Genomic DNA, 24,117 nt, shown 5'->3' on the forward strand with positions numbered 1-24,117 from the left:
TGGTAGTATGGATATTGTACTGGTTTCAATGGTTGCAGACTGAGTTCGCTGGCTGTTTTTAATTCTTAAAATGGCTATATTGAGGTATTTAATTGAAGATAGTGATGAATTCCTTTAGTCTATTTCACCCTCCACTAATATGTCACTTTGTCTACTCATTTATTTTAATTACAGCCAATATTTAATTTTCTTCTCACGCTTTTGAATGAATTACCTTTTGTGGTGCCTGAACATACTCACAAACAAATTTTGCAGATATGCCAGATCTGATGAAAATGTACGTATTTTAATGTGCTTGTGAAATTTTGTCAGACGAGCCTAAAGGAATTGGTGATACCACTCAATGAAACTTGTGAGGTTTTGTCAGGGGTCATATCAATGTATGGTACCAGGGTGGGAAGGACAGTCTAGTTATTTTAGTTATTAGTGTAGTTTATTCTAAACATCCATGTCTGTCATCTATCTTCTGTCCTCCTCCAAGAAGCTGTGCATTTAGCTGCATTATACTCCATAAAAAGAAGACAGAGTTTGCAATTATATTTACACAACGGATTTTGCTCATAGAATATACATTTACCAATGTTTTGTCTAATAATCGCACGTTTTCCACTTAAAAAACTCGGACAAATTATTGAAAACGACAGCTGCTAGATATTAATATATTATTAAATTGTGGAATATGGCAAACCCTTCGGATAACTACGTTTCCCTTTAAGAGCTGTTTTGACCAGCAGCCAATCGGTGCCGTGACAGCCCGGCCACGTGACGTAGAGTAAGTTCCTGCTGTGGCTTGAGGGAAACAAATCGACATTCAGCCACGGGAGAATCGCATTTTGCGGGTAAGTCAAGGCATTTTGCCACAAATAAGCCACTTGTTGGCTTTTTAAGGGTTATTTGGGGGTGGTTCCCCTAGGTTTCAGGGTACTGTGGTTGAGAAACCTCCGGAATTTTGTCTTGAACAAGCTGTCTCACTGTCTAGGCCTACGCTATTTCCTGGTGCAACTCCACAGCTGTATCTATTGGAATGAGCAAGTTGGAAAAGTTCAGTAGACGGGTTTAGGGGGACTCCTCCCTGCCTGCTACCAAGAACGCGACTCGGTTCTGATGCGTACTGAAATGTTGATTGTTGAAAAGGCACTGTTTTTTAACTGGATACCCATACATAGGAGCTGTCCATACGGAAACCTAGCTGTCAGGTTTCGTTCGCCCGTGGAAAAAACTGGACCACCTTAAATTGCAGCGAATTACAATTATTTCAAATGCTTTTATGAAATGCCAGGATGTCGAATTTCAAGAGCTCAATGAACAAACACACACACACACACACACACACACACACACACACACACACACACATATGGACAGTTATGCCACTTTATCTATTCAATGCACAATGTACACGTTAATATCTGTTCAATACAAACTATTCATATTGACAGCATCTTTTCAATGCTACAATATTTAGCTTCTCAGTTTACATAGGCCTACTGCCAGCGCTATGTTTTTACAGGTCCTCTAAACTAAAATAAAATCCAGTACTATACAGTATGAAGCCATGCATCTTCCGCTCCTCCAAATATTTCACAATAAAAATCTTTTTTTAAACAAACGAATGGAATCAGTCAACAGAAACACTGAAGTGCTCATCCTCTGAAAAGAGTACAGGAAGTGTTGCAAATATGTATGTTTGTGACATTCCACAGAAACATTGAAACTGTAGTGAAAGATAATTTTCACTGTCTATTTTGCTGTGAACTGCAAACCGCATCAGACACTCTGCCAGTGTGAACAACAGACGCCCGCGGCACACCCACAGCCAAATGTGGCCCGGGCGTAAGGGGGACAGCAGCAGGTACGTGCACAGACATTTTTTTGGGGGGGGGGCTCGTGTGGTAAAAAGAGCACTTCTCATAATTATTTATTTACATTTTTTTTAACAAAAATACCCTCACACTCACACAATTGTAAAATACAACAGGTAAAAAACAGGTAACAACAAAGAAACCTAGTCACAATGTGCATGTTTTCAATCCTACTATAGTTTCTACATAGGGCTGGCCGATATGGAAACAAATCTAATCCTGATAATTTTTTTCAATCAAAAAAACACAAAGTAAATGTCAGCCCTGTACGTGTCCTAATAACTACTGCTCAGTGATGGTGTTAATTGGTAAATTGACCAGTGAGCGCAGGTCAGCGATGGTGTGAGGAGGATTCAGACTCCAACAGGAGATGCTGACACATATAGGATATCGGACCTTTGATGTGCATTTAGCTGTGCGCAAACAGGAGTATGAGGGCTTGGCAATATGGAAAAAAATCTTATCTCAATAATAGATGGATATCACGATATAAATCGAATCAATGTTTCTCTCAAGCTTAAAGGTTCCTTTTTACTTCTAAGTGAGATGTGAAAATATCCCAAGGTTAATTTTGGTATAAATATTATTTATTTTCTGTCATAAACTGAACATGACAAATGTATTGTGGAACAATATACACCTGTATTTCAAAATAAATAAATAGACATGTATAATAAACTCAAATCTTAATTCTGACCAGTCAAACGCTTCAAGTGTTACAGGAGAACACACACATTTTTCTTTGTCCAAATAAATAAAATCCTAATCTTAATTCTAGAATCTTAAATCCAAAACACAAACATTACGTCCTGATAAATGAAGTAGGTATTAATACAAAATAAAATCTCTAAAAAACCTCTATACTGTATCCTTTTCTTTGTATGGATTCCTACAGTTTTAAAATAGTTGGAAAACAAACCCACAAATGCATAGACAAAAAAAACTAAAAACAAGCTGTATCCTCACTACAAAATCAAGCAGCTTTCAAATGTAAATGAAGGAGAATGAAATCAAAATTGACATTCACTCAATTTTCGTCAGCTTATGCTCCAAGGTAAAATAAAGTAAGGCACTATAAATCACCAATTGTGCAGTACTGTCTCTTAGTGCTGTGAATGTTTTGGACCAGTCATTACCCTACTACAGATTGCGGGCATGGAAGACAAGTGGGACCACTGCCTCAGGTTTCAAAGCTGACCTTTGGCAGGTCACAATATTATCCCCTGTATATGTGACTGTAAAGTCTTGCATTGTGCATGCTCTTGAGGATGACACTGCTTCAGATGGTGGAAAAGATTTGTGGGCTACTTTGCTTCTGGTCGGACTTAAAATATCAGAAATTTTTCAACTCAACCGAATTCTTTTGACCCTTTTCAATTATATCTTCATTGTATGAGCCCTGTAGTGATCAGTAGGTGGCGCTATCACTGGCACTACATACAGACTAATAGATCTGTTTAGGTCGGGACTCTGATCATAGTTCAGAAATTTTGGGCCGGTTGGACAATGCACACAAGAGTTGAAAACAGCTTAATGTTCACACTGATCAGTAGGTGGCGCTATGATTCTGAGTTAATATTGACATATGGAGCTGATCAGTCCTGGACTCTGATTACGTGACAGAATTTTGGGGCTGATTGGACAAGTGGAGTTATGAGAACCTTGTCTCCTGTGGTTAAAGATTAAAGGGGACGTATTATGCCCATTTTACCACAGTTGATATGGTTATTTGGGGTCGTAATGAAATGTCTAACTTATTTGGTCAAAATACCACAAGGATCATTTAAAACAGCAACCTTTACCCTGTCTAAAACAGCCCTCAGATTGACCTGCGAGAGCCCCAGCACCCCAGCGTAGGCCCGCAGTGGGAGCTGGAGCCCCATTGCCCACTGCCCATAGCTCCACTTAGCAGCCATAGCAGCTACAGTTAGCAGCCATAGCTCCACTTAGCAGCCAGCTCCCCAGCGTTAGCTCGCGAGACATCTAAGTGGCCGATAAACATGCCGATCGTCTAGGCGGAGATCCCAGAGACTCTCCCCGGGGAGAATTGCTCTCCACGGTGGAGCGCGTTAGCTTACGAGCTATCTCCAGGGACTAGCGGAGCTCACTCCCGGAGCTAGAAGACGGCTCCCTGGAGCTAGCTCGCTCCCGGAGCCCCCAGAGCTAGGAGACGGCTCCCCAGAGCTAGCTCGCTAGCCCCCGGAGATAGCTCGTGAGCGTGACTATGATGTCAATTCGGGTCGTAATCCCATTGGACGCACTCTAGCGTATCGTTTCTGACATAGAGGAACCACAACAAATTGCGGGAGTTGTTTTTTTCCAGATGGGACCACATATTCTTAAAAAAACGTAATAGTTTAACTGGTGATGATGAAACTTACGTGAAAAGAAGCAGACAGGATTTCCAATGCCCCCTTCCCCGAGCACCAATTTCGCTTGCATCCACCTGTATGGTAAAAGGTTTTTCGAAATCAGGAGCTACAAGAACAGGAGCAGAATAGATAATTTCCCTCGCATTATCAAACACAGCCTGACTGTAAGAAAACCTGACGTCTTTTTTTCCTAATAGGTTAGTCGGTGGAGCAACCACTGTTGAAGACTAAGAGAAAAACTGTGGTAGTACCCCACTAATCCTACTAGCTATATTTTTCTGCATGATAGCAATGGATATTTATCATGGCCTCCACCTTTGCATGGACAGGATGAACTTCAACCTAGCCTACAACCTTCCCAAGATAGGTTACGGTTGCTTTAGCAAACTCACACTTTGCTAGATAGATTAAGTTTGCCTCTGTCTACTGGTCAAACATCACACAAAGACGCTGAATATGGACTTCCAATTTGGCACTAAAGACCACTACATCATATAAATAAGTCTTATGCGCACCCTGTCAGAACAGCTAAAACCTTATTCATAAGGCGCTGAAATGTAGCTGGAGTGTTCCTCAGCCCAAACGGCATGATAGAATAGGAGAACAACCCCCCTGGTGTGACAAAAGATTAAATTACTTTGGCTCTTACTGTTAGTGGCACCTGCCAATAGCCTCTTAGAAGGTCAGGTCTAGTGTAGTGACAAATTTAGCACTTCCTACCTGAACTATAAAGTCCTCCATTCAAGGCTTTTGGTCAACAGTCAGGTTTGGTGACAGCAGACCAGTCCCCTTCCTGAGAAAATGAGAACTGCTCAGACGCATCAGAGTTGTCTAACTTAGCCTTTAAGGAACTGCTTAGTACACTCATCTGGCTCCTTAGATTCATGCAAAGGCGAACTTGCATACACTGGAGGTGTACAATCTTTGCAAACCCTTGAACCAGCCAAGTCATTCCCAATAATAATAGTTATACCATAAACTGGCAGCTGGTGACACCAATTTCAACTTCTCAACACACAAGATAAGAGAGAACAGGTGAAACGATGAGAGGCAACCCACAGGGGAACCAAACCCTTGCCCAGCACAGGAGATTTTCCAGCCATAGGAGTATGGATTAAAAACAATTCAGCCGAGTACCCCCTAACCAGCACATCTCCATAAATGTCCATAACATTGCTCATTTGTAGTGGTCTCTCTTGAACTTTTTGGAAATAAAAATATATAAAAATAACTAAAGACTCATTAAAAAATAAGTAATTATATCAATTATAAATGAAGATTTGTGCTCATCAAAATAATTATCAACTTATAGTGACCTCTTTTGGGATCATAATAAATATATGTTCTCAAACTGAACTCTTGAGCTTAATTAAAGATAAACACTTCTTCACAAAAAATAAATCATTAACTTAAATCATTTACTTAAATAAAAGATTAGCTCAAAATAAAAAATTTAAATATTTATCATCTTAAAATATCTTCTTTAAGGATCAAAAAGAATATAAAAAGAAAATACTGATCTTCAATTTAAACTGTCAACACTGAAGATCACATTGCTGCATTGAACTGAGTGCTTTTGCATTAACATTTTAGTGAGAAACTTGTGCTTGACTGAGGAGGAGGCTTTTTGCATCGTGTCTTGAAAAGACCTGAATTCAGAAAGTTTCCTTTTAAAAAAACTCAGGTGGCTTACCAACATGACTTTCATGTTTTGCCTGGAGAAACCGCTCAAGATGTGCTGGCTTCATGCCACTGTTGGCTGTAAAGTGTGTAAATAACCCAATCTATGTTATTGTTAATATTGTTATAGTGTCTCTCTGTTTTTTTATTCTGTAATATTCTGTAATATAATATTTGCTGCTTTAAGGTCAGACAATTTCATTTCCGTTTTTGTATTACATGCTTTTATTTTGAAAGGGTTCCGGTAGAGACGTGGACTTCCTGTTATGAATGTGTAACTTCACAACGGAAAAGTTTGATGTTTTAGGAACCCTCCGAAGAGGCACAAGCTCTCACGGTGTTGTTTAGGGAAGGCTCAGATAAACCTGAAAACATCAGTTAAAGTCTCGACCTTCTTGTGATTACTGAAAGAATTTTGCCGGCTCTGGTTTCGCCTTCTTTGCCACTTCTCCGTGTTTTCAGCAGCATTGCTGCTACGTTTCAACCCCGACTCCATTGTTTGAGTCTTCAAGGCGGCAGTGATGACAGGTGACGCGAATGGCGTGTGCCAGGTTAGGTCAAACAATTGGTATGGGGGAGACTCTGGGTTTTTAGGATAATGAAATTGAATAGTCTACTGAATATAAAATTCAGTTCATGAACTTACACTTTTTTTCTATTGAATGTTTATTAAATAATTTTTAAAGGATTTTCGAATGGATGCCAACTTTAAATACATTAAAAAAAAATCTCACGTGTACCCCCATTTGAGAACCACTGATCTAGAGACATAAACCCATCTGAGACAAAGGGTGGATACATCTAATCAACATCTTTTCGATGGATTAGTCTCCAAAAGAAGATCAGGCTCGACAGTGTTCAGAGCACAGGCTCCAATGCCAGCTAACTTCACGTAATCACTGGATTCGGTTTTCTTTTCAGTGTCCCTTGTTTTTACAGGCATGACATATCCTGGCTGGATCAAACCTTCCATCTGACCCTGGAACATGCCTCACAGCTGGATGAGTGGGCTTATAGGTGCCACCTAGAGACTTACCAGGCCTGAAAGCTTCCCTCTGCTGTCCATCTCCGTGGACATGGCCAAATACCTAGCCACTAGCATGTGATAATAGATACTCATCAGCCATCACTGCAGCTGCCGATGCTGTCTTCACCTTTTTCTCATTGACATAAGTAGCAAGATGAGAAGGCAATGAGCTCGGAACTGTTCAAAGCTGACCAATGAGTGAGCCAAATTATCCTGTTACTTTGTTTTCGATTGTACTGCCCTGTAGGGCTGCAACTAACGACTATTCTGATGGTCGATTAGTCACCGATTATTGAAACGATTAATCGACTTATCGGATTATGAATGACACAAATTCTCAATTGCTCTTATTTAGCAACTAGCTTTTAAATTTAGCTTGAGGTTCGAGGCATGTGATGATTGAAAATAAAGACAATAAAGATCGATACTTCATTAAAAAAAAAGTATTTTAATAAACTTTGCTGCATATAAGGGTACTGTTGACACAAAAGCAAAGAAATCAAGTTTTTGTCTATTTAAGACAGGCAAAGTGCTAATACATTTTTTTAAATTTAAATTCAAGTTTCCCTTTTTCCTGCCCCGCACCAGCGACGCCGTGAGGCTCTACCGGACGAGGACCTCCAACCCCCCAGTGTGCTGTTAAATTTAAAAGTGACACGGGGGAGCCGATCCTTTCGCTCGCTCCATTTTGTAAACACTGTAGGCTCCGCACGGCGTGTTGCTTGCGTATGACGTCACTCACAGCGCACAGCATAGAATTACACTGAATAGATCAGCAGATATGGATCGGCCCATTGTCACCGATACCCGATCTCGAAATTTCTCTTCAATATCGGTACCGATACCGATACAAATATCGGATCGGTGCATCCCATGTCACGTAGCCGGCAAGGCTGTGATTGGTCTGCTAACTACATCATTTTCGAGGTCCCATTTCCGGTTCATGCCCGATAATACCGGCGGAAACCACGGAAGATTTAGAAGAACGAATATGGACCAAACAGAAGAGTGTTTGGCAGATCCGAAACTATGACCACTAGTATAGCTCGTCACTGACCGGGGGATTTGTCCGCCAGAAAAAGGCTCTGAGGAGCCGCCGTGGCAATGTAAATAAACGGCTCTTCTTCGTGCCACACATGAAGAAGAGCCGACTTCAACAAAAAACAGTACTCCCCCTAGTGGTCTGGCGGGGAATTGCTTTGCAACACGCGCAACGCTTGTAAAACCATGAATGACAACGAGTCCTGCGTCACAACTGCGTGGAAAGCCACAGTTGCCGTTGCAGAAGCATGCGCCGGCCTTTATGGTGTGCCCCCTCCTAACTTTTTTTGTTCATGTTGGTTTTACAGACTTTATTGCAAGTTACCAAACATTACAACTAAAATAAATTCCCCATTTAAAAAAAAAAAAAAAAAAAAAAAATGCATCCCTGCAAGGTAACAAAACATAATAAGGAAAAAGAATAACAGACCATTGAGGCCTAACAGATTTTGATTAAGTGAAGTGAATTTGGAAATGTATTCAACCTTTGCTAACTTTTGTAAATGAGCTTAAAGGACACTGATGTGACGACAATGACTTGCAATAAATATAGAAACACTACCTGGCTATGGGCAGAGACCATGGACAGCTACACAGCCAGAAGGAGGCTCAAAGCCCTGCTGTAGCACCACCAGGTTCGGGCAGACACCAGGGAACCATTTACAGCTGCACTAGGTCCACCTATAGTGTTCATTTGGGTCTCTTCATACATGTTTGGACTGAATTTGTTTTTTTTGTATAGATTTTAGCTCGAGTAAATTACTTCACTCTGTGTTTCTATCATTCACGCTGTGCGCTGCGCCAACTGCGTCAAACCAATTGGAGCATGACATCATCTCCTCCAGCTCGACATGCATTTAAAACATTTACAAAGACTGTTGTTTTTGGTTCCATAGGTTTTCAAAAAGCTGGTCTGTGTTCCTCGGGGCTCTGTGTTGTGGAGGTAAATGTAGGCTGATTTGATTGATTGATTGATTGATAAGCCAATGCTGCTGGATTCTGTGCGTGTACAGACAGCAGGGACTACAGCTCAGACACAGCTCAGGCTTGCTTTCCCTCTATCTTATGGCTGAACCTGGGATTAACTACTGATGGCTCTAAATATATGAATGCTGTGGTGACTCTAGTATGTAATGCTGCCAAATGGATGCACACAAATGGAAGGAGGAGGAGGAAAAAAGTGTTCATCGATCACAAAGATTTTTTGTCCCATGATGAAGACTGATCAGATAATATAGATTTTATAGATCTGTGATCTTGGATCTTTGTGCTGAATGTAGTCAAGTATTACACAGATCGACCAGCAGAATAACATGTTTTTGTCTACATGAACTATATATTTCTTATTTCAGGCCCCGTTCTCTCTTTCGCACTCACTCACTCACTGTATTATCAGCAGCAGTGAGTGAGTGTATCAGTGTATTTTTCTTTATAAATGACATCACTGCTGTCCCATAAAATCGCTCTCCACCTCACTAACAAACTCTATGATGTCGGTGTCAGAAAGTTATGACCCACTGTGGAAACCCATTTGTCAGCAGGATAATTTAATATTCATGATGCTTTGTATTGACCATTTATGGTTAAATGTGGGCGTGTAAATTTTGTACAGGGCAGACTAAGAGGAAGACCCACTTACAAACATTTCCAGGTGGACTGTGATTCATAACGTGAACATTGCATCAGGTGTGCACTGTTTTATAAATTAGATTTTTTTTGTTTGCGTTCGCCATTTACGGCTATTCTGCGCACTTACACTTTCAGTATAATTCCTACGCAACGTTTTATAAATGAGGCCTCTGGTGGATATGTAGGTCATTAGTTCTGTAATAGGAATAGAAGGTGTGTACAGTCTTATCAGTTTGAGTGATAATTGTTTTCAAATCCATCTATTTACTTCCTCAGTAACCTGATCAGTCACTCATCAATAATTAATTTGGAAATTTTTTAATCAAATTCCCCGATATTTCAGTTTTGTACAACCCTATTTAAAGTAGAATTCTCTTTTTTCCATTTGTTCTATTATAATGGCTTCTGTTTTATGCATATTTAGTTTATTATCTGAGAATGAGCTATATATTTCTATTTGTTCCCTTTATAATGGGAGTGATGTTTTTTGATTCTTGTGAGGAACACCATCACATCATCTGTGTCAAATGTATGCCTGCTTCGATTAGTCGACGTCATCGATGACGTCAACGCTGAAAATGCGTCGGCATAAATATTTTAAGTCGACGCGTCGGACCTACACACATTATGAATTTACCTTTTTAGTTTTCTAAAACGTTTCATTTCAATTCATTATAACAAATGTTCTTCGGTCAGCCCGGGATCCTGCTTTCTCCGCCTGTTATTGTATGTAACCCGTTAAATGTACTGGTTAATGATGATGGTCTTCATAGCCCCCCCCCCTCTTTCTCTCTTCCTCTCTCTGTCTTTCTGCTTGTAGTGGATGGGCAGAGGGGGTCATTTAATTATGTGATTGGGGAAATAAAAACTCCAGGACAACAGAAGGGGAATACAAAGTATGGGATGCATAATTGATCATTTATATCATATAAAATATGTCATTAATATCGTTTAAAACCATTTTCCAATGTCTTTCCTGGCTCGATACGCTTGTGGCGAGCGAAAAAAATGTTATTCACAACAGTTGATTGACATGTAGGTTCAGCTAATAGGAAGCCCCTATGTTGGAAAGTTGTGAACCAATAGGAGGAGGCAATGAATGTGGGTGGCGGGAGCAGACTTCTGGTGGAAGTGAGGACCAGAATAGAGATGTCAACATTAGGACTCAGCCTATAGTGCAGTTAAACCATGGCTTAATATTAAAAAAATGTCAAGTTTGCTGTGAACATAGCAGTCAGGCCTCTTATTTCAGAAACAATGAACCATAACAGTTAGGTTACCAATAAAAGCTAAGCCTACTACTTCTTTGGTTTCAGCTAGCTACTCAAACAGACAAGCAACAAAATAACAAACAAACTAAATACACAGGCAAGTGTCGGCCTACTTTGAAATAAATTAAACACAGAACTTTGTAGGGATATTTGAGTCATCCCCATATTTGTGGAAAATGTATGAAATAAGAAGTACCCTATTTTGAAATAAATAAAAACATATAGCTGCAGCCTAATAGTTTAACGGACTGGGTTTATGTTTATGTTTGGTTTTGACGTAGTTCAAGAAACGACCTGAACATCAGTTAAGTCTCATCATCTTTTGGGGGATCTGCTACACCGTCTTTGGTATCATGTTTCTGGTGCATAACTTTTTTTTTTTTTTTTTAAATAAATAAACAAGCGACGCTTAGCCTTGCGGGGGGTGGGGGGGAGAAAAGCCTGGCGGCCCGCCAGGCCTATAAAGCACTGGGGGAAACCCTGGATACCCAGCTATTAAAAACGTTATGATACCTAAGTTTGATCCCAGTCTTTCCTGGTCCACATGCCGTGTCCTAGTGTCCTTGGGAAAGATATTCTCTGTATTAATAAGTGTGGGAATGGGTGAATGTAAAACTGTAATGTAAAGTGCTTTGATTGTTTATCAGGACTAAAAAGCATTATTTTCTATTTACCATTTTAAACACAAGGTATCTGGTCAGCTCATTACTGTTATTATAGGACAACCACAACAAAAAAAGTAAACACAAACTTTCTCTTACAGTATGCCTCTCCTTCACCTCCCCTCAGATCACATCCCCATGAATTATGATATCATAATAAAAATAACACTTTCAAAGAGCAATTAACATAATTCTTGAGAATATTCAGTCTAACATTTGAATTGTGATTAATATTTTGATGAATGAAGATTAATTTTAATCAAAGAATCTTTTTTTTTACCCTATCTCTCTTTGGAACTATTCCTGTTTGATCATAATGATATTTTCTTTTGAAAAATGTTTCTATTGTTCGTTTCATTGTTATGAAAGGGCCAAGGAAGAGCAAGAGTATTGACCGCAGCCTACAAACTATACTATACTATACTATAGACAATAGACATTCTGCCCAGAATGGCCCCTAACCCTGCGTTGTTAAATTATTATTATTTTGTAATTTGGGCTCATACAGAAAATGTATAATTCTATGTTATATTCGTACATTGTTGTAACCAAACCACTGTCATCTAGCTATATTTTTTCATGCTAGCTGCTTATAGTGATATATTATTAGAAGTTATTATTAGGAGTCTAGCTTTTGGAATGAGTTTCCTCTGCGAAGGTATTTAGTGACACAACTAATAGTCTCTATGCCTCTTTCTCAGCCTGTGGAAGCCCCCTCCCTGAATAATGGCCGCCCCAATCTCGGTATACAACTCGAATGCCTTGGACACAAACATCTCCAGTGTAAGTGGTTATACAGTGACTTAAGATAGTTGTCCGACCACTTCACTTTTTGCAAATTAAGTGATATCCATTGAGTTTACAATGGATAAAATGGCCCCTTTTTTGCCGATCAGTCTGCACAATAACCTGTACTGACAAAGTGAAAATGTTTGCTAAAATTTGTTCCTGTCCTATCTTTTTAAGTTTAGCCCCTGGTTATACATTTCGCAGAATTTTATGACCAGGGGCCAATCCAAATGTATTGGCTTCACTTTTTTGGAGCTATCATGTCTTCCATCCACTCAATTGTGGCCATTATTTAAAGGCTACATGATAAAACATCTGATATTGAGTGTGAACACATTTATCCGCAAAAATGGGTTTAGAAAAAATAAAAATACTAAGGGACATTTCTGCATTTTGCTCCAAATTCTCTATCCTATTGCTATAACTATTGTTAGGATGTGTCTAAAACTGAATAGATTGGAACAAAACCCAACACAAACATTCACTTAGACTCAAAGGTGATCTAATTACATTTTGGTGGTCTACAGTCTAAGGTCAAGGTCATATGATGATGTTGTTTTGAACGTAATATATTAGAATTATCCAGGGGACACTTCATCACATCTGGCACAAACATTCCCTTACTCAAGGATGAACTGAATAGAATTTGGTGGTCCAAGGTCAAAGAACACTAAAACTATATGAGTGCGATATCTCCAAAATGTATTTACATAAACGTTACTTTGAACTTGATTTCAGTCACCTAATGTTTTGTGAATGTGATATATTAGGATTGCCCAAAAATTATTTTATTACATCTGGCAGAGTTCACTTTGACTCATTGTTGACCTGATCAGACTTAAGTGGTCAACACATATTCTGTCTAATAAATGTAATATGTCAGTTACATCTTGAGGGGAATTCGTTCAGATCTGACAAACAGGTTCACTTGGACTCACTGATTAGCCTATCTTATTTCGCTGGTCAAAGTTCAAGTTCATGGTGGCCTCAGCAACCTGTTTTTGGCCTCTTGAATGTGATATTTAACACCGACTTGAGGCAATTTCTTCAACTTTTGATCAGTTGTCTCTTGGACTCAAAGTTGAAGTTATTGCATTTCAGCAGTCAAAGGGAAAGGTCATAGTGACCTTACATAAATCTGGGTTAAAAAAAAGTAGTAATAATCCTATTTTTATGCTACTAATGAATTGCATATTTGGAAGCCTAAACATGCTTAACTTTTGCTAAATTTGGTAGAAAATGTAGATGTGAGAGATATTTAAGTCTCAAATGGTTTTCGTGCATTGATTGTGCCCAATAGACTCAAAGCATCTCCTGGGAAAATGCACCGAAGTCAGCCATTTTGGATGAATTGGTCCTATTTTTATGATTCACACACATCATTCTAAAAAATGTCAATGAAGCAGCCCTAATGGCACGTTTTCACATTGCTTACAAAAAAGCCTCTTGGACCTATACCCAAAACCCAACAGGAAGTCAGCCATTTGACTTTCCACAATTCCCACCATTTGTGGAATTTTTAAGTTTTGCTGTGAAAACAGAGTTGTCATTTGAGTTGGCACATCCAATGAAAGTTTTTTTTTAATAATTGTTTGTAGTTGTTAAAAGTTTAGACTTCATAACATTGTTTCAATTGTAAAAGTTGTAGTCATATCGCAATGAAACAGGAATCTCCACTAATTTGACTACATTGTCCAATCTGCGCAAGACTAGCTGTTTGTAGACCTTATGTGACCACTTTTACATGCCTGTATTAAACATAATTGTAGCACCGTTTTCTAGGAACAGGATGCACTCCTCAGCAGGATGTGACTTTTAACTTCTTCATTTAACTGTGCAAACAAATCACAATACTAAGCCATGTCAGCGAACCTCCAGCAACTACACCGCAAACACCACACACCATGATGCACACGGACTGCGAGGGCCTTTCCATCGCTGCTTGCAGTTTAATTATAATTAATTTTCAACTTCAAGTAAACATCACTTCACCTACTTCAGTATCACTGCAGGGTCTCCTAATCGCTTTGTGTGTTTGCGTACGTGAGTGGGTGAAAGATAAAATAAGAAAATGACTGTTAAATACCACAAAAAGCCTTATTAATAAGGTAACTGGCTGAACTTCAACATGTAGCTATTTGGAGTGAATGAAAACAGATAAAAAATAATTAAAGGCCAAAACAAGACTAAATAAAGTAACCACCTGTTTTAAATAAGTAGTAATATATATCTATAATTTTTTTGCAGTAAAAAAAAGTTTCTGTGTATGTGTGCATTTTTAGACCTCCAGAGAGTCCCTGAAGATGGAATTGTTAGCCGATGTATGTCTGCTGCCTGGAGAGGACAGAATTATAGGTGAGTGCATGTGTACTGCACAATGTCCACACTCTTTTTACATTTTAAAACCTTGTTTTACTGGAAAATTTAGCAAACATATCATTTTAATCATGATACAGTGTGACATTCTGATAATTAGTTTACATATGATTTAGTAACTTAAGTATTCTCAGCCAATAATGTTAGATAAGAAGGCTGATATGTCATGAAAAATACATATTTTGTCTTTTTTCAGATAAAGACATCATATACATCTGTCCATTCCGTGGAGCAGTGAAAGGCAAAGTGTTGATCACCAACTACAGACTCTACTTCAAGAGCTCAGATACTGTAAGTCCCATCAAGCTCATGTAGGGCCAGTCAGTAGCTCATAACTTTGCATACATATCGTAGAAACAAGGACAAGAAAACTCACAGATTTTTCATTTCTTTTTATACAATCCTGGTTAACTATGGCTGTCTTTCTTACTTAAGTAATAAAAAAGAAAAGTGAAATAACAAAATAAAGACAAAAAAAAGTTAGATAATTATCCATTAGGGTGCAGCATTTTACTTATTTACATTACACAGTACCTGATGTAGGTTTAAATGTCTTGTATTTTTTGTGTGAGAAAAATCAACATGCTGACTCTGTATTGTAGGATGTGGCGGTGATGCTGGATGTTCCTTTGGGTGCCATAAGTCGGGTGGAGAAAATGGGTGGGGCATCAAGCAGAGGCGAAAACTCCTATGGCCTGGATATCACCTGCAAGGTGTGTGTGCGCGTGTGTGTGTGTGCAAGCCTTGAGCTAAGTTGACATGTTTTTATGAGCTCTGCATATTGGAGCCATTATCAAAAAATACATTTATGATAAGTATCTTGCACATATAAAAACACAATAATAATAAACCTCATTTATATAGCACCTTTCAAATCACATGCACCTGTTAAGTTAAGAATGAAAAATTGTAAAACAATAGGAAACAATTTTAGATCAGACCACAAACAGAAAACAAAAAAGTTTTACAGATGTGAAAAGACTAAAAACAAGATCAAATTAAACATTGTGAAATTACAAAAAAACAAGTTTGTGTGAAGGATATGGAGATCTGTTCTATCAAGTTTTAGTTGTGCAGACCATATTCACCATATGGTCCAAAGCGACCATAAGTTTACCATTGACATATGGACCTCAGACATCAGTCCAGTAAGTATGCTTGGTTTGACCGCTTGGTGGCTGGATGATGATTTTGTAGCCTAGGTTTTACTTAATTTATACTGCGAGGCATTAGTGTGTGGGTGAACCAGGACAACATGCTTGTTTATTTATTCTTTACTCGTCAACTCCTCTCTCTTCACAACAGAAACACTTCCGTTAGTGGCCGTTCTCAAGAAGAGTCCCAACAGAGAAACTGCTTATGACAGGAAACACAAACCAACCTTCCACAATAAAGCAACTAAATAAAATAGCTTACAATTTCAATATAAAACAGACATTGTTGCATGAACTCGCATACAGCAGCCTGTCAGTACTATAAGCGCCTTCAAGGAGATAAGAGATTAAGGTGCACTTTACATTTTTGTTTCAAGTCATTGGGTTTAATAATTTACATTTCTGTGCAGAGATATTGTCAGTGCATTTAATTACTCCTATGCCGCTGGGGTGAGTGGGTGAACCTTTCCGATGTACTATCCCTTTAGCACTATGGTTTCAAAACGATGACAGCAATATAATTCATCACAATATTTTTTGGGACAATATACAGCCAACTAGGGCTCATGATAATTTTTTTCACATCAGTTCTTATCGATATATCAACAATATAATTTAAATAACCAGAAAATAACTTTTTTTAAATTTGTTTATGAACAACGCCTTTTCATATGCACAAAACAGATTTTTACTTGCTCACACAATTATCCTGTGACACTGCACATTACTTATAAGGTTTCACACAAACCACTATAGTGAAAAGGTGTATATTATGTACATATTCAGTATTTCTTTTATTAAATCGTAAAAAATTCTCTTTTGCTCCACATTCTGACTGCTGCTGTAACAACGGAATTTCCTCGATGTGTGGATCAATAACGTTTTATCTTATCTTAACTTAAATCAGAGCCACTGCAATGGGGCAGATTACTCCGCTGGCCAACAAGCGACTCTGCTCCTCTGTTTTCTAATCACTCACATGTAGAACTGATCTTGGATAAACAGGTGTCGCTTCTTCTGCAACAATAAAGTTAAAACACTACGTTTCGTGTAATCTGTGAGAAAAACTCTGTCTGCAGGAGTGTGTTTGTGAGTGTATCTGCGCTCGTCTCTGTCCCTCTTCACACTGAAAACTCATATTCACATCACACCATCTAGTCCTATATTCTAAAATAGTTATTAATTGATGATGTCAGATCATGATTTCCGATCATTCCGGTCACTTTAACCCTGGGGTCCGGACTGTGCTCGGGGGCTGTGTTGTGTCGCAGATTTAATTCATAGGCTTAAACAAGTGTCACATAAACTGGAGTGAATTAAAGAACACAAAGTAAAATCAGTCCTGTACGTTTTGATCAGTGATGGTGTTTATTGTTAAAGTGTAAAGTGAGCGCAGGTCAGACGGGGAGTGAGGAGGAAGCACACTCCTACACAGACTTAGTATAGGACGACTGGACCTAATTATGGAAACCTGCTAAAACCCTGAGCGTAGCAGAAAACATGATTATGTTCCGTCACTGCTTCGATGTTGAGTCATCCTCCTTAATCCCATTTAGAATTTGTGGTCAATCCTCAAGAGGCGGATAGACAAACAAAAACCCACAAATTTTGACAAAGTCCAAGCATTGATTATGCAAAAATGGGCTGCCATTAGTCAGGATGAAATAAGAAGTTAATTGACAGCATGCCAGGGTGAATTGCAGAGGTCTTGAAAAGAAGGGTCAACAATGCGAATATTGACTCTTTGCAAAGACCAGACGAGCTGCTGCATTCTGGATGAGCTGCAGAGGTCAGATAGCACTAGCAGGTAGACCAACGAGGAGGAAGCTGCAGTAGTCTAGGCTTGAGATGACCAGAACCTGTACCGCCTTCTGAGTGAGAAGGGGACATATTATGTTACAAACTGTTTATTTTAACCAATGTTGTAAATACCCTTATCTTTCTGATGTTCTCCATTGCATGTGGCATCTATTGCACTTCTGTCCGTCCTGGGAGAGGGATCCCTCACAAGTGGCTCTCTCTGAGGTTTCTACGTTCTTTTTCCCCTGTTCAATTTTTTTTGTAGTTTTTCCTTACTCTTGTTGAGGGTTTAGGGCAAAGGATGTCACAACTCTGAGTATAACTTTATATATAATTTTATTAGCAGTGTTATCAAATATGTTTTGCGACTCCAGACAAATTCTATTTGGTGGAAGAGGAGGCAAATGGCTCTTTTGATAGTAAAGGTTGCCAAACTCTGGGCTTTACAATACAATCTGATTGATTAATGGATTATCCCGATGTTGTGCAGCATGTATCTTCACAAGCGGGTTGTAATGTGATGTAAACTGTAATCAGAGCAACTCGCAACAATCACATTTTGTTGTGTATAAAAGACTCAAGTTTTTCACCAGAAAGAAGGAAAGTTATATATATGTCTGAGGTCCTGAAGTGCAATAATTGTCTTCAAAGACTTTGTCAAACAAAACCTTCATCAGTTCTTTGATGTGACCTGGAACACATTTGTACAGTGCTGTTTCTAGAAAAGTTTCAACATTTTATTTACTTTGTAATAAAAAAAATGTTTTACAATTAAAACTTTTTGGGTCTTTTACCAATGTTGCCCATGTTTTCAGTGGCAAAGTAGTATAAGTAAACGTAATGTAAGTGTTGATTTGATTAAGAATAACCAATGTGAGGAACAACAATGTGACTGAACATCAGGGTCGTGCAGAGACCTTTAAAGGGGCACATGGAAAAATATAACTTAAGGCTATAATTTGCTGTTGAGGTTCCTGGAGAGGTTGCTTCTGCCAGAGGGCTGTATTGATCTGACACTATACATTAAAAGGAACGGAGGAGAAATATTCGCTGTGTGTTATGTGACCAAGACAAGATGCACTTGTCTTGGTCACTTGTAAATATTACTGTTACTGCTGTTGAAATAATATTTTGTCATATTACAAATCTAATCCTGTTCTGAATTCATTATTTTTTATTCTGTTTTTGATGATAAATAAATAAAGTCAAGTAATGATAATTGTGAGGATGAGAAAATCACAGTTCAAATCCATTCACTATAATTTGTTGTGGCAAACACACACACACACACACACAGTGCAGCACATAAGTCCTCCATGAACCTGGGAAAATCCCCGTAACTTTCTGTTCATTGTTCACTGCATTCACTCTGATGCAAACCCCATTTGGCGGCATTGAAGTTTTTTGTCCCGCTGTCTCAGACGGCGCTGGGCATCTGCAGTGTACTGCGGAAGAAGGCACGTCAGGATGAGCTCAGGTCAGGTGAAAACTCATTACGTGACTGACGGAAGCGAGGTGATTTGATTTATAGCTAAATTATAATTAATTGTTAAATGTTCTTCATGAAAGATCATGGGCTGGAGGTGCCCCCCCCCTCCCCTCTGCACGTGCAATACTCTATGAAGGACAAATCCTTCATGAATACATTTATGTTTGTGTTTATATGTGCTGTTTTGGAATGTGCATTGATGTTGACTATCTCTGACTTTCTCTTTAGGACATGAGGAACTTGAGGTTTGCCCTGAAGCAGGAGGGCCACAGCAGACGAGATATTTTTGAGCTCCTCTTCAGACATGCCTTTCCCCTCTCACATTGTCTAGTAAGTGTGCCTCACTATTTCTTTGACCTCTCCAACTGTCCACTGACTGATGTCTATTTTGGTCTATCTGGAGAAATTAGACATTGTTTTTGGTTGGCCAGCAAAAGAAATTCAGATGTACAAATGTAGCTGAAGTTGTAGTGTGTATATACAGTTGCAATCAGAACCATTCAACCCCCTCACCTCAATAGACATTATAGTGACGTGGATGACAGATAATGGCAATAAATTACAAAAAACCTCATCAAACAACAAAATATATTTACTGATGCGTATTTCAGTTATTTTGACAACAGAAGTTAACTTAACATTGATGTTCAATTGTAAAATGTAACTCTTTCAACACATGTGCAAGTGCAGTATTATTCAACCCCCAGCTTCAGTAGTTTGTGGCGCATCCTCTAGCTTTTATAACTTCTAACAAACGTTTTCGGTAAGTGCGGACAGGCTTCTTACACCTCTCGATCAGAATCTTTGCCCACTTTGCACGTTGAAAAGCCTCTAACTCAGTGATGTTTGATGGCTTCCTTGCTGCAACTGCCTTCTTTAAATCCCGCCAAAGATTTTTAATCGGATTTAAATCTGGTGACTGAGAAAGCCACTCCAGGACATTCCAGGATCTTTTTCTCAACCAAGCTTTGGTTGACTTGGAGGTGGGCTTTGAATCATTGTCTTGCTGGAAAGTCCAATGATCACCAAGGTTTAATTTGTCAACAGAAGGCATCACATTCCTCTTTAAAATGGCCTGGTATTTCTGTGAATCCATGATGCCATGTACACCATCAAGATTGCTAGTTCCTGCCGCAGAAAAACAGCCCCACATCATGTTTGACCAACCTCCATGTTTGACTTTGGGGATGGTATTCTTCTGGTCATAAGCCTGTCCTTTTGCACGCCAGACATACCGCTGGTCCATCAATAAATCAATCAAATTTTATTTGTATAGCCCATATTCACAAATCACAATTTGTCTCATAGGGCTTTAACATGGTGTGACATCCTCTGTCCTAAACCCTCAGCAAGAGTAAGGAAAAACTACAAAAAAAAACCTGAGCCACATGTGAGGGATCCCTCTCCCAGGAGGGACAGAAGTGCAATAGCTGTCAAGTTTAGGAAAACATCATCAAGATTAAAGTTTTTTTAGCAGCATTGATAGGGTAAACATTTTGAAGGACAACTTCAATACGGTATGTCAAGCAGTCCTGCTGCAATCATAGTCTATGGTCAGCAACCAGCAGGATCATGATCCACCATCCCAATCAGAGGCCACTCTAGTCCACAGTCATTGTCCACTGCCGCTTATTAGGATCTATCATGGGCTGCCGCCTCGGTCCTGGTCCACCGCCATCTGATGTCAACGCGACAAAGGATCTGCCATTCCCACTATGATCAGCCCGCACGATATAGAATCCGCCATACTGGATCCAGCATTGCGACCTCTGATGCACGATTCACAAATCGTAATCTATGGTACGGCCACAGAGCCCCTGAATCTGTGGGTGATAAAGCAAAGGGATTCCGCTTTTTTTGCTCTTTGAGCAAGATTCTGTCAACTTTAATTGATAAATCCTTAAAATCTTTGGGGGGTTGAATATTTCTTATTGCAACTGTATGTTGTTAGATCCAGTACAGGGGTGGCTGTTCCATCTCTACGTTTAAAGGGTCAGGGTCAATAGCCCCAAAAAATATTATTCTAATAAGGATATAAAGACTAATTTAGCTGGTGGTGCGGAGACTCGCAAAGCTTCTAACTGCCTACATCCTGCCTGCTTCCACTAATGAAGCACCCAACTGAGTAACCCCTCTGTAAGTTGGATACTTCAGTCACACTTGTTAATAGAAGCTTAAAGACACCTTGTGAGGTCCAAAGGATCTGTTAAATTGTATTATGTGGCCTTTGTAATCTTTTCCTAGCCACGAAACTTCAAATCAATCAAATCCAAGCAGATTCCATGTTCATGAGAGCCTTGTGAGCAGAGAGAACTTTGGGTCCAAACAGTTTGGTAAAAATGGTTAATGCTCTATTCTGTCAAACTTCTGAAGATAGTCAAAATCATCTCTTTCTTGTCGGAAGAAGCTCACAACACACAAAGAAATCCGAGGAAGAACAAATTAAATAAAGTAGTGTTTTCATAAAATACTCCTGTAAAATACTTAAAGTCTATTCAAATACTCAAATAGACTGGGCAACTCATTGTAGTCACCCCCTCCTTTCTCTAACACACAAACGCATGACTGTTGCTCACAGTGATGATCAAAACATGCATACACAATGGAGCCATAAAATGGACGCCTCCCCTCTTGTGGTTGTGTGTTCTCCTGTCTTCCAGTAAGTAGAACAATACTATATAAAACCCCTGTTAGGCTTTGTCGGACAAAGGGGTATGGCCCACAGGGGCCAATGCTACTTAATTTCAAACAATTTTGTAATTTTTTTCCTTACCCTTGTTCAGGATGTCAAACCTTGTAAAGCCCTATGACACAAATTGTATTTTTTTATTTGGGCTGTACCAGGTGTGGGGAACGCACACTGCCCACAAGATTGTTTGATCTGACTCATGAGGCAATTCATATATACAAAAAAACGTATGCACATGTGACCAAGTGAAGTGTGATTCAAATTTTCCTTGCTTGCACAGGTGCGCATCTGGGGTGAAACCCTGTATATTACCCTTTATAGAAAGTCTGTCGGAGAAAAAGAAAGTGAAGTGGTGATGAATGAGGAAAACTTGTTAAAGTGAACAAGCGGTTGGTTTACGAGTCTCTGTCTGAGTGTCCTCCCTCCACACTCCTGCTAACCTGCGCTCACTTTACACTTTAACAATAAACACCAACACTGAACAGAAATTATTAGGACATGAGCAGTATTGTTCACTTTTTAAGTGAACACAAGTTTACTTTGTGTTTGTTTGATTCGCTCCAGAGTTAACGAGACATGTAAAGACACACACACACACAGACAACCATAAGACCTCATCAATCTTAACCATCCCATCCTGTTAACTGAGCTGGTAACACATATTTGGTGCCAAATGTTTATTTTTATTCAAGAGCTATTTTGGTAACAGAGTCAATATCATCTATTGTTTTAGTTGTGTGATTTATTTTATTATTTTTGATGTATTTAGGATATTTTAACATCCTCAATAATTCATTTAAATGCTCTTTAAAAGGGTGGAGCCTGCTTGCATGATAATGTTATTGCATTATCAGTGGTATAAAATGGTTTAAAAATTATGACAATAATATAATTCATCACAAGGTTTTCATTGGACAATGTAATGTCCAACCAAATTAATTATTGGTTTCCTTGCACATATCAAAGCAAAATTAGTATTTCACAATAATATCTCCTGAATTGATATTGAATAAAATGTTGACCTTGTGATCGGAAATGAATCAATTTGTGTAATCAGTGACAATACCCAGCCCCAATTAACTTTTCATGAGTTAAATAAATTGAAGGAACAAATGTTCGGGGGAAAAAAAACAGGACTTTGCTAATGCTGTTGTTCTTCAAACTTGGATCCAAGTTTTAACCATTGCTCCTGGCCGGCTGTGCCTGAGGGTTAGAGCGATCGTCCTCCAACCTGAAGGTCGGCAGTTCGATCCCCAGTCTTCCCCATCTTCATGCCGAAGTGTCCTTGGGCAAGATGCTGAACCCCGAATTGCCCCTCGTAGAACAACAAAGTGCTGCTCATAGATGCACTGTATGAATGTGTGTGTGAATGGGTGAATGTAAAACTGTACTGTAAAGAGCTTTGAGTGGTCATCATCAGACTAGAAAAGCTCTATATAAATACAAAACCATTTACCATTTTATGATTCACATACATTTTGCAGAGGTGGGTGTGAACTTATTTTGCTTTCTGAATGGGAGCATGCAGGAAAAATTTTGAAAACCGCTGGTGTTTGAGTATGAACCTCGTACATCTAGCTAGTAATTGATAAAAGGCTGCCACAGGTCTGATGTGTGTGTTTGTAGTCAAGGGCACTGTGCTGCTTCTGCTGACATAATAACACTAGTGTGTCAATGAAAGTCTTCTTCTCTCCCCTGCATCCAGCCTGGGTTTGCATATGTGACTCAGGAGAAATATGAGGAGAATGGCTGGAATTTCTACAAACCCATAGAAGAGTTTAGACGCCAGGTAAGGAGGACAAGTACAGTGTAAGGGCATTGATTCCATCACTTCTTACTACTGTGCATACTTTTATAATCAGTGGGTTGTGTTGTGTAAAAATATCTATATCTAATGATAATCGTGTCTTTTCTTGTAGGGTTTACCTAATAACAAGTGGCGTATTACATTCATTAATAAGAACTATGAGCTGTGCGACACCTACCCTACTGTACTTACAGTACCCTTTAAAAGTAAAGAGGAGGACCTCAGAAGAGTTGCAGTGTTCAGATCAAGAGGACGCATACCGGTGAGCATAAGACCTACATCCATCTTGGAGCACATTGCTTTCATTCATAATGCTGAAGACAGCAAATTACACAGCATTCTTTTCCTAAGTTCAATTCTCCCTGACAGCAAAGTAGTCTTATCTGACTCAAGACTCCATACTGCCTGTGTGGTGTCATCCAAGTCTCCGTAAGCCCCGACATTCAAATTTGGCTCAAAATGGCAGCAA

General features: G+C 39.1%; 1 protein-coding gene across 1 annotated transcript in view; it reads left to right on the forward strand.

The window, feature by feature from the left end:
- Positions 1-776: 776 nt before the first annotated feature.
- The window catches only part of mtm1 (myotubularin 1), a 38,047-nt gene continuing 14,706 nt past the window's right edge, over positions 777-24,117 (forward strand). The window contains exons 1-8 of the mRNA XM_061095639.1: positions 777-839; positions 12,246-12,327; positions 14,616-14,688; positions 14,906-15,000; positions 15,312-15,422; positions 19,381-19,482; positions 23,547-23,630; positions 23,761-23,910. Of these exons, the coding sequence (XP_060951622.1) occupies positions 12,271-12,327; positions 14,616-14,688; positions 14,906-15,000; positions 15,312-15,422; positions 19,381-19,482; positions 23,547-23,630; positions 23,761-23,910 (672 nt within the window). The 5' untranslated portion in view covers positions 777-839; positions 12,246-12,270. The remainder of the gene's footprint in view (positions 840-12,245; positions 12,328-14,615; positions 14,689-14,905; positions 15,001-15,311; positions 15,423-19,380; positions 19,483-23,546; positions 23,631-23,760; positions 23,911-24,117) is intronic.

This window comes from Limanda limanda, chromosome 22 (assembly GCF_963576545.1).
Source record: "Limanda limanda chromosome 22, fLimLim1.1, whole genome shotgun sequence".
In the NCBI taxonomy this organism is placed as follows: Eukaryota; Metazoa; Chordata; class Actinopteri; order Pleuronectiformes; family Pleuronectidae; genus Limanda; species Limanda limanda.